The 12371-nt window shown below is 43.2% G+C and overlaps 1 protein-coding gene across 3 annotated transcripts in view; it reads right to left on the minus strand.

Moving 5' to 3' along the window:
• The window catches only part of SYCP2L (synaptonemal complex protein 2 like), a 104106-nt gene that overhangs the window by 13494 nt on the left and 78241 nt on the right, over positions 1-12371 (minus strand). For 2 of the 3 annotated variants that reach the window (XM_045057122.1, XM_045057123.1), the window contains 4 exons: positions 5307-5408; positions 4116-4222; positions 3130-3221; positions 1015-1114 (listed from right to left, as the gene is read on the minus strand). In XM_045057122.1, coding sequence (XP_044913057.1) covers positions 1015-1114; positions 3130-3221; positions 4116-4222; positions 5307-5408 — 401 coding nt within the window. Of the gene's footprint in view, positions 1-861; positions 921-1014; positions 1115-3129; positions 3222-4115; positions 4223-5306; positions 5409-12371 lie in introns of all 3 variants that reach the window. The other variant, XM_019830249.3, reaches the window with a different exon arrangement.

Raw genomic sequence — 12371 nt, forward strand, 5'->3', positions numbered from 1 at the left:
AAAGTTGCAGGATACGAAATCAATGTTCAGAAATCTGTTGCATTTCTATACACCAATAATGAAGCGGCAGAAAGAGAAATTAAGAAAACAATCTCATTTACAATTGCACCTAAAATAATAAAGTACCTAGGAATAAGCTTAACCAAAGAGGTGAAAGATCTGTACTCTGAAAACTAGAAAATGTTGATGAAAGAAATTGAAGAGACACAAAGAGATATTCGATGCTCATGGATTGGAAGAACAAATACTGGTTTTTAAATTTTTTTTGATGTTTATTTTTGAGAGAGAGACAGGCAGAGACAGAGTGTGAGTGGGGGAGGGGCAGAGAGAGAGGGAGACACAGAATCTGAAGCAGGCTCCGGGCTCTGAGCTGTCAGTACAGAGCCCGACGTGGGGCTCGAACTCATGAGCCCTGCGATCATGATCTGAGCTGAAGTCAAATGCTTAACCGACTAAGCCACCCAGGGACCCCAAGAACAAATACTGTTAAAATCTCCATACTGCCCAAAGAATATATATAGAGAGAATATATCCTACGATACCACAATTCACTATATATCTAAGTGTTTTTCTCAGGATGGACTCAAGTTTTTAAAATTATTGCTTAAAAGAAAACAAACTGGATCAAAAACACGGACATTTGTATGATCCTGCTTATGCTTTTCAAAATTGACACTTCTAGAATGCCCTAAGCCACACTCTCTGCTCAGGGAGTGCCACAAAAGTAGTTGGTTTGAAAGGATGCTGCTACGTAGCTGCTTCCGTGCAGTTTCACCCACATCGATCGCCCATACTACAGCCAGCGCACTACCCTCATTCTTCAACTAAGATACTTCTAGAAGGAATACTTTGAAAAAATACCTCAGCACTTGCAGATCACAGAATGATTTCAGGGCATCAGACTGTTTCCCCCAAAATTCCTAGAATTGAACAAAAGTTTTAAGTATTTGGCCGTTACTCTACTCTGGAACAGATCCTCGTAAGTCACAGAGGATATTCAAGAAAAGGACTTACCAGGGCATCCTTCTCAAGGTGTTTCAGAGCCTGAATATCCTTCTCAAGATTGCTCAGCTCTTGAAGGACAAAACTGTGAAACTTCTCTAGTTTATCCAGTCTGATAAAAGTAAAAAGCACCAGATTTCATTGGGACTGCTTGAATAGGACAAAAGACAATCCTCTTATTGCAAGGATACTTATTCTTCTCCAGACGTTTGTTTTAAGGACACATAACTCAGGGCACCCGGGTGGCTCAGTAGGGTGAGCGTCCAACTCTTGATTTCAGCTCAGGTCATGATCTCACTATTTGTGAGTTCGAGCCCCACGTCAGGCTCCAGGCTGACAGAGCAGAGCCTACTTGGGATGCTCTCTCTGTCTCTCCCCAACTTGTGCACACTCTCTCTGTCCCCTCCCCCCCAACTCTCCCACCCCTGCGCTCAAAATAAATAAACTTTAAAAAAAAAGAACACCTGTCTCCTCTTCCCTCACTGCCTGACCATCCTCATCCCTTAGTTCTGCAAACTTTGATTTAGCCTTTCAACAGAAGACTGGAGAAAGCTAGTATTACAGAGCAAAGAAGAGATAACTCCAGGGAAAAGGACATGGAGGCCAGAGCTGTCCTGGAAGCTACTAGACCACCAATCATGGCTCCCCATCGCTTCTTACCTTCCATTTTCTCCCCTTTCTCTTGCCTTAAGCTGGTCCTGAAGGCTGAAATTGGCTAATAGACTCGTCTCTCCTCTACATGTTAGTTCTAAAGTTTCCAACAGTTGCTCTTCTAATGACCCCATAAACTGCTTTTTTCCCTTGTTTATGGTCTGTCTTCTCCATTAGGCTGGAAGTTCTATGAAGGCAAGAAGCTCCCAAAGCTTGTCACTGCTCTCCTGCACTTAGACGGGACCTGGCACCTGGTGCCACTCAGCGTGCATTTGCCGAATGAAAAATGCATGCACATATAACCCCTAAAAGACAATGGGAGTTCTAGAAGTCCAAAGTCCTTCATGGGCTTGTTTTGAGAACCAAATGACATTGCATGTAAGCAAGTTTGAAAAACATCATAAATTTCTAGTCACATTACATTTTCTGCCCTAAGAAACATCCTCCTTCAGTTAAGCAAACCGACCCGCCATTGTTTTCTTCCTCTCCTTCGTTCACAGGTCATTCTCTTCAACAAGGAACGATCTCTATACATACCTTGCTTATACCATTCAAACCTTTGTTTCCAAAACCTCACTACAGAAGCACTTCCGTTGTAATGGCTCTGGATTAACTCTAATCACTACAGAATCCCATCTCCACTCACCTTTCCTAACCTTCACGTCTCTCTGAAATCTTACGCCTTTGTCGTTCTTGCTCTATGGTCATCAAGATATGTTTGTACACGTGTGCGTGTGCGTGTGTGTGTGTGTGTGTGTGTGTGTGTGTATGCATGAGTGCACAGCACTTTTTATTGTGGCCATATATGTAACATAAAATTTACCGTTTTAACCATTTCTAATTCAGTGGCAGTAAGTGCATTCACAACGTTGTGCAACTGTCACCACCATCCGTCTCTAGAACTTTTCCCTCATCCCAACAGAAACTCCGTTCTGATTAAATAAGAATTCGATCCCCACTCCCTCACCCTCTGGTAATCTCTACTCTGCTTTCCTTCTCTATGAATTTGCCTCTTTTAGGTACTTCCTACAAGTGAAATTGTGTAAGACTGGTCCTTTTGGATCCGGCTTATTTCACTGAGCATAATGTCCTCGAGGTTCATCCATATTGAAGCACGTGTCAGAATTTCATCCCTTAGGGCTGAATAATATTCCACTACATGTATTTAACACATAGCACTTATCCAGCATTTTTACATAGATGTCCGTGCTTCCTCTGTCTTCACAACCGGATTATAAATTTTTTGAAAAGAGTGTTTTAGGATCATACAATGGGAGACCATGAAGAGGCTTCAAGAAGGCTTTAACCCGTCATGTTATGAAGGAGGAAGGAGAAACCTAGGAAGGTTAGGTGAGGGAGCAAACCTCACACATCTGCTCAAGCTTCGGCTCCTCGTGACCCCAGCACAGTGGTCATGACACAAAAGCTTGTGAGCGATCCCACTTTCACAAACTTGTTCTGAAGCCCAACACTTACCTGCATTGGTGTATCTGGTTTAAAAGTTGGATTAAGCAATCTGGTGCTTGCTTTGCATTTTTTGAATCAAGCGGACTCCCTTTGTACCTAAGCTAAACCATAACAACAACAGCAAAAAGATCACATTTGAGTTAACCATAACTACATAAATTCAGTTCAGGTGTTGCGTGGAAAAGACGTTGTATAGCAAACGTTACTGCTAAACGATTGTGATGAGACACCATGCTATACGCGTTCTATGCATTACTTCAGGGTCAGTGCCAATAAAGAACAATAAGCTAAAATAGGAAAACCTATAGTCTCCCTGTCACAATGTATATTGAATATTATGAACAAATTGCCATTATAAGCGACCTTACATTGGTATTGAAGAAAATATAAGACTGTGGAGGCTTCCCATGTTAGTTAAATGAATGTATGTCAGGGTAAGAGATTCTTCCCAAATGTGCAAAGAAATAACTCTTTAGGGATTTAGGAACAATAGGACATCAAAGGAGGGAACTGAAATTCTTCCAGAGTTCATCCTGCAGACAAGATTACGGGATGGCCTACGTGCACATCGCTCAAAGATACACCACCACTCAGCTGACCATCTACCCAAAGCCCACCTCCGCCCTTATCCCAGATGCCTCTCTCATCCAGATGGTCCCCCGCTCCCCTCTCCTCCCGTCTATCATTATGACCGAATCATTGCTTCTGGTAGTTCAGTTGTCTGAGAACACTACCAATGAAACCAAACCACGAGTCTGATTTCCATAGACGTGCATCTGGTCCCACCGTAGCAAATGCACAGGTAATAGCAGTCTCATAAATACAAGCCATAATTCACAAAGGCACTGAAATCAGTGACCATGGCTAAGGCAAACGTACCTCCCCAAAAGAGTGCGGAGAACCCTCACACATGAAGGATATCAACAGTACTGATGGATAACAGGAACTTGTTAAACTCGTAACAAGCTAGCTTTTCATTTTTAGTGGAAAATTACCTCAGTTTTTCTTCTCAGGTCTCTAGTGAAGGTTTCGAGGGTTGCAATAATAGCAGAACCGTCTGAGTTCTCCGGCGCAACTGCTGGGGACGGAGTGGAAATGCCTTCTGAACAATAAAGAGAGAACATCGGGTAAAACGAACACAGTGCTCGAGGTAGATGTGCTCAGTCTATCAGCTGCTCAGAGGAGGACGGGCAGCGAAGAAGCACAGATATGAGTCGCAGAAGTCCCACGGGGGCCTGGCCGTGACTGCAGCCTGGCCAACTCTGGCCGACAAGGCCAGCTTGATCCGAGAGTCCTCGTCGTGAGCACTTCATGCCGCTTCCCACCGAACCTCACTCAAGTGCTCACCTCCTCCAAACTCTCCCAGAATTTTAAATCAGAGCAACTCTGCCTAAGCAGCAGGCAGAGAGAGGTGTTGTAAGAGGTTTTAAAGAGGATGTGATGGGTGGGACATTTCTATGGGGCAACACTGGCATGATGGCTTCCGGGCGCCCCAAGTTTTAGGAGGGCTCGCGAGGGCTCCGGCACTATTAAGGGACTGGCAGGTTGTAGCTCATTTCAGCCTCACAAAAGCCATGTCAAATGGGCTCCGTTGTTCCCCATATTGAACAGAGGGGTCCAGTAACTTGTGCAAGCTCACACCAACAGTGCCAGGAGTGGAACCCAAAACAAAAGGCTCCAAGAGAGCCAATTGGGAAGACCAGAGGCACTTAACCACCAAACTCTAGTATCTCTGGGCTTCCCAGTCTGCTCTCTTGGAGCGTTTCGTTTTGAAATATGGTGGCCTCACTTACGCAGAAGGCCATCCTTCACTGGGGTAGAGTGGATATCTCTAACACAAAAACCGAGCTAATAGCTACCAACTAAAGCAGCGACCCATAATTTTAGGAGCTTTAGGCCCTGAAAATTGCCATCAAGAAGAGTAAAGAGGCAGACATCAACCTGCTAGAAGGACTAGAACATGCTAGAAGTACTTGCTTTGATCTCTAATTTGTGCAACAATTTACTTGTCTTTGAAAGGACAAAATGCTCCAAAATGCTTTGAAAGGACAAAATGCTTGTCTTTGAAAGGCAAAAGCCACTGTGATCTTCAAACCGTAACCCCCTTGGAGTGCGTGCAGGAGCATTCAGTGCTCACAAATCTGTCCCATTCTTGCTTGAATGGCTGGCCGGGCACGTAATGTCACCTGCTAAGCCCGTTTCTTCCGTCACCGAGGAGGGGGATTCCGGAGCATCGCCTTCTTCCAGTTTTGACTGTTTGGACTTAGCGAAACTGCCTCCTGATAGGTCTAAAAGCAAGCACAGCACATTAACGATGGCACACCCGTTCCTTCTGTCCCAAATTTTATCTCGTCCTCTTCTTACCAGTTAATACCCAACCTTGGTGAGCAGCCAGCGACACTTGTTTCCTGTGACTCATTACTTACCGGTGACAGCACCGGCATCAAAGCAGGACGCGTACTGATGCCAGAAAGAGGACACATGGGAACAGGCACCCCTTCGACGAGCCCTGTAACATTTAGGAACGGCCCGCTTAGCAAGCGACAGGCTGATCCAAATGAAAAGCAGCAGTGGTTAGCATCAAAAGCGCTGCCAGGGCTCAGGCTGAACGGGGAGGTAGCAAGGTAATCTGAGCAGATGGGCCTTCAGAAGCTCATCAGATGGCCCCGCGGAGCGCGCCACCTGCTGGCGACGCTGGAGCTTTACTGCCGCGCTGAGTGTCGCCTCCTAGAGGAGGTCATCTTGGCTGCTCACCAGCTGCCGTGACTCTGAGACCTTCAGCTTCTGAGATGTAAATATAGATCCTCTTTTCAATTTGGCAATTACTCGGTATTTTCTATCTGATGTCCGCTTTCATCCCACACATGTCCTTGCTCCATCTGAGCCCTCCCAGTCTTAGCAGTGGCACCACCCCTGTCAACAGAACCCTCGAATCAGGCTCAACTCCTGTGTTTCCTTACCATCCACGTCTCCTCCATCATCGAGGTCCTGCATACAGAACGAACCCATCCCTCTTTCTACATTCCCACACCGTGACCCTGGTCCAAGGCCATCCTCCCCGGAGGACCTCATCAGTCTCATGCCTCCAACGGTATTGCCTCCCAAATCTCTCTCCTCCCTGAGCTCCACGAAGCAGCAAACTTGTGTTTCCAACTGCTTGGTCAACCACTCCATCTCAAAACCCACTCTATTCTATTCTTCCCATCCCAAGCGCTTTCTTCCCCACCGTGCACTTAGCCCCGCTTAGCTGTGAAGTCATGTGGCTTTGCCCCTTCTCCTCACTGTTTTTCCCCTCTGAAGTGGAAAAATCCAGATTCATTACTCAATAAATACTGTATGTAACGAGATGTACGATATGGTGCTGTAGGGGAGAAGCAAAGACACGAATTTCTCTTTCCGTGCTCTGCTTCTATACGTGGTCTCCCTGGGGGGGGGGCCTCAGACACCCCACGCATGTTCTCATCTCAAGGTCTTTGGTTCTTGCTGCTCCTCGGACTTGAATCCTTTCCCTCATGGATCTGCCCTGAGCTTTCCTCTGGGCGACCGACGTAAAGTTTCAGTACAACCCCCCAGCTTTGAAATCTCTTTCCATGTTTTTCCTAGCCTCTATCACAACGTAACACAGTGCGTGTTTTACTTTTCTTGTATATTACCTGCCCTCCCCGCCCCTCCTCCCAACACACAGACACACTGGAAGGTAAGCTCCACTGAAAGCGGGCATGTTGTCTTTTTTTTTTTTTTTTTTTTTTTCCCCATCAGAATAACACTTAGCAAAGTGCCTGGTCTGTAGCGGACACTCAGGAGATGTTCATTGAATGCGTAAATAAGCGAATGCCAAAAATATCTAAGTTCCTACAAAAAAAAACCAAAAAGATGTAAGATACCTTAGGAGTTCCTAAGACGGCAACGGAGGGAGACCCGGAACTCCCTCCTTCATAGACACACACACATTTCCAGAGCAATTCCTTCTAAAGAATGGTGGGCTGACTAAACAGCTTTTGCACAGCAAGAGAGAGGGAGACACGGCAATGAAGGGACTCCCCTCTGCAGTGGGGAGGGAAAGTACTAAGGGAAGGGGAACAGATTTGTCTGCTCCGGGGCACAGAATAAAAGCTGTGGTTTAAAAGGGCAACTAGAATATAAAAGATCTAGCCTTAGGAACCTGCCAAACGAGGGGGGACAGGGCTGCTGAAACTCACTCTGGATCAGAGGGGCTGGTGAGCGCCATGGTTTATGTTCCCCTTCTACCTTGATAGCACAGATGGAAGCGGGGTTGGGTTGCCAGAGCTGACCTACCTCCACACCAGCCGCAGCCCCAGCCCTCCCATCAAGGGGGTGCCAGTGGAGCACACAGCAGACACCCCTGATCAGCAGGCACTACAGCTCTGGCGGTCTCACCAAGACGCAAAACGCCCTGGAACACTCCAGGCCTGCACCACTTCACCTCCAGACAACTTGCCGGGGCACCTCCCTCAACTTCTCCCCCTCACGGAGAGTCCCGAAACCTCCGGGCCCTTGCCTGCTTCGGCTCCGGCTGCCCCAACAGAGTACCTTCTGCGTGGAGGCACCCAGGACACCCCAGTCTGCACCCACTTCGGTTTCAACTATCCTGCCGGGGTGGCCCTCTACTTACAACGCCTGAGGATGTAGAGAAAAAGGAACCCTCTTGCACTGTGGGTGAGAAGGCAAACTGGTGCAGCCCCTGTGGACAACAGTATGGAGTTCTTCAAAAAGTTAAAAACAGAACTACCTGATGATCCCGTGATAGCACTATTGGGTATTTACCACCAAAATACAAAAACACTAATTCAAAGGGATACATGCACCCTTATGTTTATAGTCAAATTATGGAATCAACCCAAGTGCCCATCAATTGATGAATGGCTAACGAAGAGATGATGTACACACACACAGACACACACACACACACACACACACACACGCACAATGGAATATTAGCCATAAAAAAGATCAGCCATAAAAAAGAATGAAATCTTGCCTTTTGCAATGACATGGATGGAGTTAGAGAATACAATGCTAAGCAAAATAAATCAGGCAGAGAAAGACAAATTTCATATGATTTCACTCATATGTGGAATTTAAGAAACAAAGGAGTAAAGACAAAAAAAAAGAAAGACAAACTAAAAAACAGACTCCTAACTATAGAGAACAAACTGGGGCACCTGGGTAGCTTAGTTGGGTAAGCATCCAGCTGTTGATTTCAGCTCAGGCCATGCTCCCAGGTTCATGGGATTGAGCCCCACCATTAGGAGGCTTTGTGCTCACAACAGACAGCCTGCTTGGGATTCTCTCGCTCCCTCTCTCTCTGCCCTTCCCCTGCTCACATGCACTCTCTCTCAAAATAAATAAACTTAAAAAAAGGAGAACATCCATAATGTTTACCTCTGTTTATATTGAGCAGTTTTGGTATTACAGGTATAATTATTTTATATTATCTATCAGCAGATTTCTCATCAGATAATTTGCAGGCCAAGAAAAATGGAATGCTATGTATAAAGTGCTGAAAGAAAAAAAAGGCCAACCATGAATACTTGACCTAGAAAAGTTGTCCTTCAGAAAATGGAGAGAGAGATTAAGACGCTCCCAGACAATTAAAAGCTAAGGGAGCTTATCACCACAAGATCTGCCTTACAAGAAATGCTGAAAGTAGTTCATCAAGACAAAAATGAAAGGATACTAATTAGTAACATGAGAACATGTGAAAATATGTCACACTTTCAAGTATGTATATAGTCAATATCAGAATACTGTAATATGGTGGTATGTTAATCACTTAACTCTAGTACAAAGAATGAAAATATCGGAAATAACTATACCCATAATGTAATGTGTGCCCAATAGGAACAGAGATAAATTCTGATGACAAAAACATAAAATTTGGGGGAATTTGTATGGAATAAAACTTAAGTTGTTACCAGCTTGAAATAGACTATTAGATATCTAAGACCTTATATGTAAGCCTCATAGTAATGACAAAGCAAAACCTATACAAAAGGGAATATACAAGCATCACCAATTCACAAAAGAGAGGAAGAGATTAACAAAGGAACTACAAAGCAGCCAGAGAACAATAAGATGACATTAGGAATTCCTTACCTATCAATGGCTAAATGTAAATAGACCGATTTAAAAAATGGGCAGAGGATCTGAATACACATTTTTCCAAAGAAGACATCCAGATGGCCAACAGACACATGAAAAGATGCTCAACATCAGTCATCGTCAGGGACATGCAAATCAAAACCACAATGAATTATCACCACACCTGTTAGATTGGCTAAAATCAGGGAAACAAGAAACAAGTGTCAACAAGCAGATGGACAAAAAGGAATCCTCATGCACTGTTGGTGAGAATGTAAACTGGTACAGCCACTGTGGAACCAGTATGGAGGTTCCTCAAAACATTAAAAATAGAAATACCATAGGATCCAATAATTCCATTACTGAGGGGCATTTACCCAAAGAAAATAAACTGGAAGAGATCTATGTACCCCTATGTTTATTGCAGCATTATTTACAACAGCCAAGAAATGAAAGCAACCTAAGTGTCCATCAATAGACAAATGATAAGGAAGGTACGAGGTGTGTGCATATTATATGTGGAATTCAAGAAACACAGCAGATGAACATAGGGGACGGGAAGCAAAGATAAGATAAAAACAGAGGGAGACAAACCATAAGAGACTCTTAAATGGAACAAACCGAGCGTTGCTGGAGGGGTCGGGGGATGGGTTAAACGGATGATGGGCATTAAGGAGGGCACTTGTGGGGATGAACACTGGGTGTTATATGTAAGTGATGAATCGCTAAATTCATCTTCTGAAATCATTATTACACTATATGTTAGCTAATTTGGATTTAAATTAAAAAATAAAAAATACAATATATAAAGAAGTTATAAAACTCAACACCCCCCCAAACAAATAATCCAATTAAAAATGGGCAGAAGAATCCCCGCACTCAGCCAGCAAGGAAACAGAAGACCAAACCCTCCAGCTATGTGGAACTGAATTCAGCCAACAACCTGAATGAGCTTTCAAGTGGATTTTCCTCCAGAACCTCATCCTCTGGCACCTTGTTCGGCCTTGGGAAACCCAGAGCAGAGAACCCAAGGCAGCCCCCACCCTCCTGATCTACAGAACTGTAAGATAATAGATCTGGATGGTTCCAAGCATGTATTTGATCTGAGTTGTTTTAAGTTTGTGGTAACTTGTTATGGTAGCAATAAAAACCTTATGTGTAGAAGACTAAAAAAAAAAAAATTTTTTAAATAGGCCAAAGAAATGAACAGATATTTCTCTGAAGAAATACAGATGGTCAACACACACATGAAAGATTCTCAACATCACTCATCAGAGAAATGCAAACCGAAACTACAATGAGGTATCACCTAACACCTGTCACAATCGCTACAATCAATAACACAAGAAACAAGCGTTGGCGAAGATATGGAGAAAAAGGAACCCTCTTGCACTGTTGGTGGGAACATAAATTGGTGCCGCCACTATGGAAAACAGTATGGAGGTTCCCCCAAAAGTTATAAATACATACATACGTACATACAAACATACATACACATACACATAAATAAAAGGGAGGCCTGGGTGGTTAAGTCAGTTGAGTGCCCAACTCTTGATTTCGTCTCAGGTCATGTTCCCGGGGTCGTGGGATCAAGCCCCACATCAGGCTCTGCACTGAGCATGAAACCTGCTTGGGATTCTATCTCTCTTTCCCTCTGCCCCTCTCTCCTGATTGCACACACTCTCTAAAATAAAATAATAATAGTTAAAAATAGAGCTACCCTACAATCCAGTAACTACACTACTGGGTATTTGTGAAAAAATACAGAAACACTAATTCGAAAGGGGTACATGCAAAAAAAAAAAAAGAGAGAGAGAGAGAGAAGGCCAAATGAAGAAATCTACTCTTAACTATAGAGAACAAACACGGTGGCCAGAGGGGAGGTGGGTATGGGGATGCATGAAATGGGTGATGGTGCACTTGTCACGATGAGCACTGGGTAATGTATGGAAGTGTTGAATCATTATATTGTCCATGTGAAACTAACATAACACTGTATGTTAACTATACAGGAATTTAAAATAAAAAAGTTCTATTAAACACTTTTGATTAAAAAATAAAATGAAAATCATATCAAATGTCATTTCCAACTATAATGGTATAAAACTAGAAATCAATTACATCAAATAAGGAAAAATAGAAAAAACAAACACATAGAAGCTAATAACATGCTATTAAACAACCAATGGCTCCATATAGAAATCAAAGAAAAATTCAAATAATGCTTGGCGACAAATAAAAATGAAAACACAAGGATCTAAAATTTTTGCATTGCAGCAAAAGCAGTTCTAAAGGGGAAGTTTATAGTGACATAGATCTACCTAAAAAAACAACAAAAATCTCAAATAAAGAGTGAAAGATTACACCTAAAGAAACTAGAAAAAATAAAGACCAAAGTAAACAGAAAAGGAAGATTAGAGCAAATATAAATGAAGTACAAGCAAAATTTAAAAGCTCATTGAAACCTAGAATTGGTTCCTTGAAAAGACAAATTGATAAACTGTGAGCAAGACACATCAAAAAACTTGAAAAATATGGAAAAAGAAACCCCTACTGACACCACAGAGATTAAAACAAATTATAAAGGGATACTATAAAAGGTTCTATGAAAACAAATTGGGCAAACCAGGAGATGGGTAATGCCCAGAAATACAAAATTGAGCAAAATTGAGTGAGGAAGAGAGAAAATCTGAAGAGATTGATTACAAGTAAGGAGATCAAACAAGTAGCCCAAAACTTCCCAACAAGCTAAACTTTATGACTACATGACTTTACTGGTAAACTCTGTCAAAGAATATTAATCCTTGAGGTGCCTGGGTGGCTCAATAGGTTAAGCACCGGACTCTTGATTTCAGCTCAGGTCATGATCTCACTATTGTGAGACTGAGCTCCATATTGGACTCCAAGCTGAGCAGGAAGCCTCCCTGGGATTCTCTCTCTGCCTCTCTCTCTCCCTCTGCTCCTCTCTTGCTTGCGGTCTCTCCCTCTCTCTCAAAATAAACAAACATTTGGAAAAGGAAAGAATATAAATCCTCCTCTCAAACACTTCCCCCAAAACAGAAGAGGAGAGCACATTTCCAAATTCATTTTATGAGGCCAGTGCTACTATAATATCAAAACCAGAAAAAGAGGCCACAAGAAAATTATAG

This window comes from Felis catus, chromosome B2 (genome assembly GCF_018350175.1).
Source record: "Felis catus isolate Fca126 chromosome B2, F.catus_Fca126_mat1.0, whole genome shotgun sequence".
NCBI lineage: Eukaryota > Metazoa > Chordata > Mammalia > Carnivora > Felidae > Felis > Felis catus.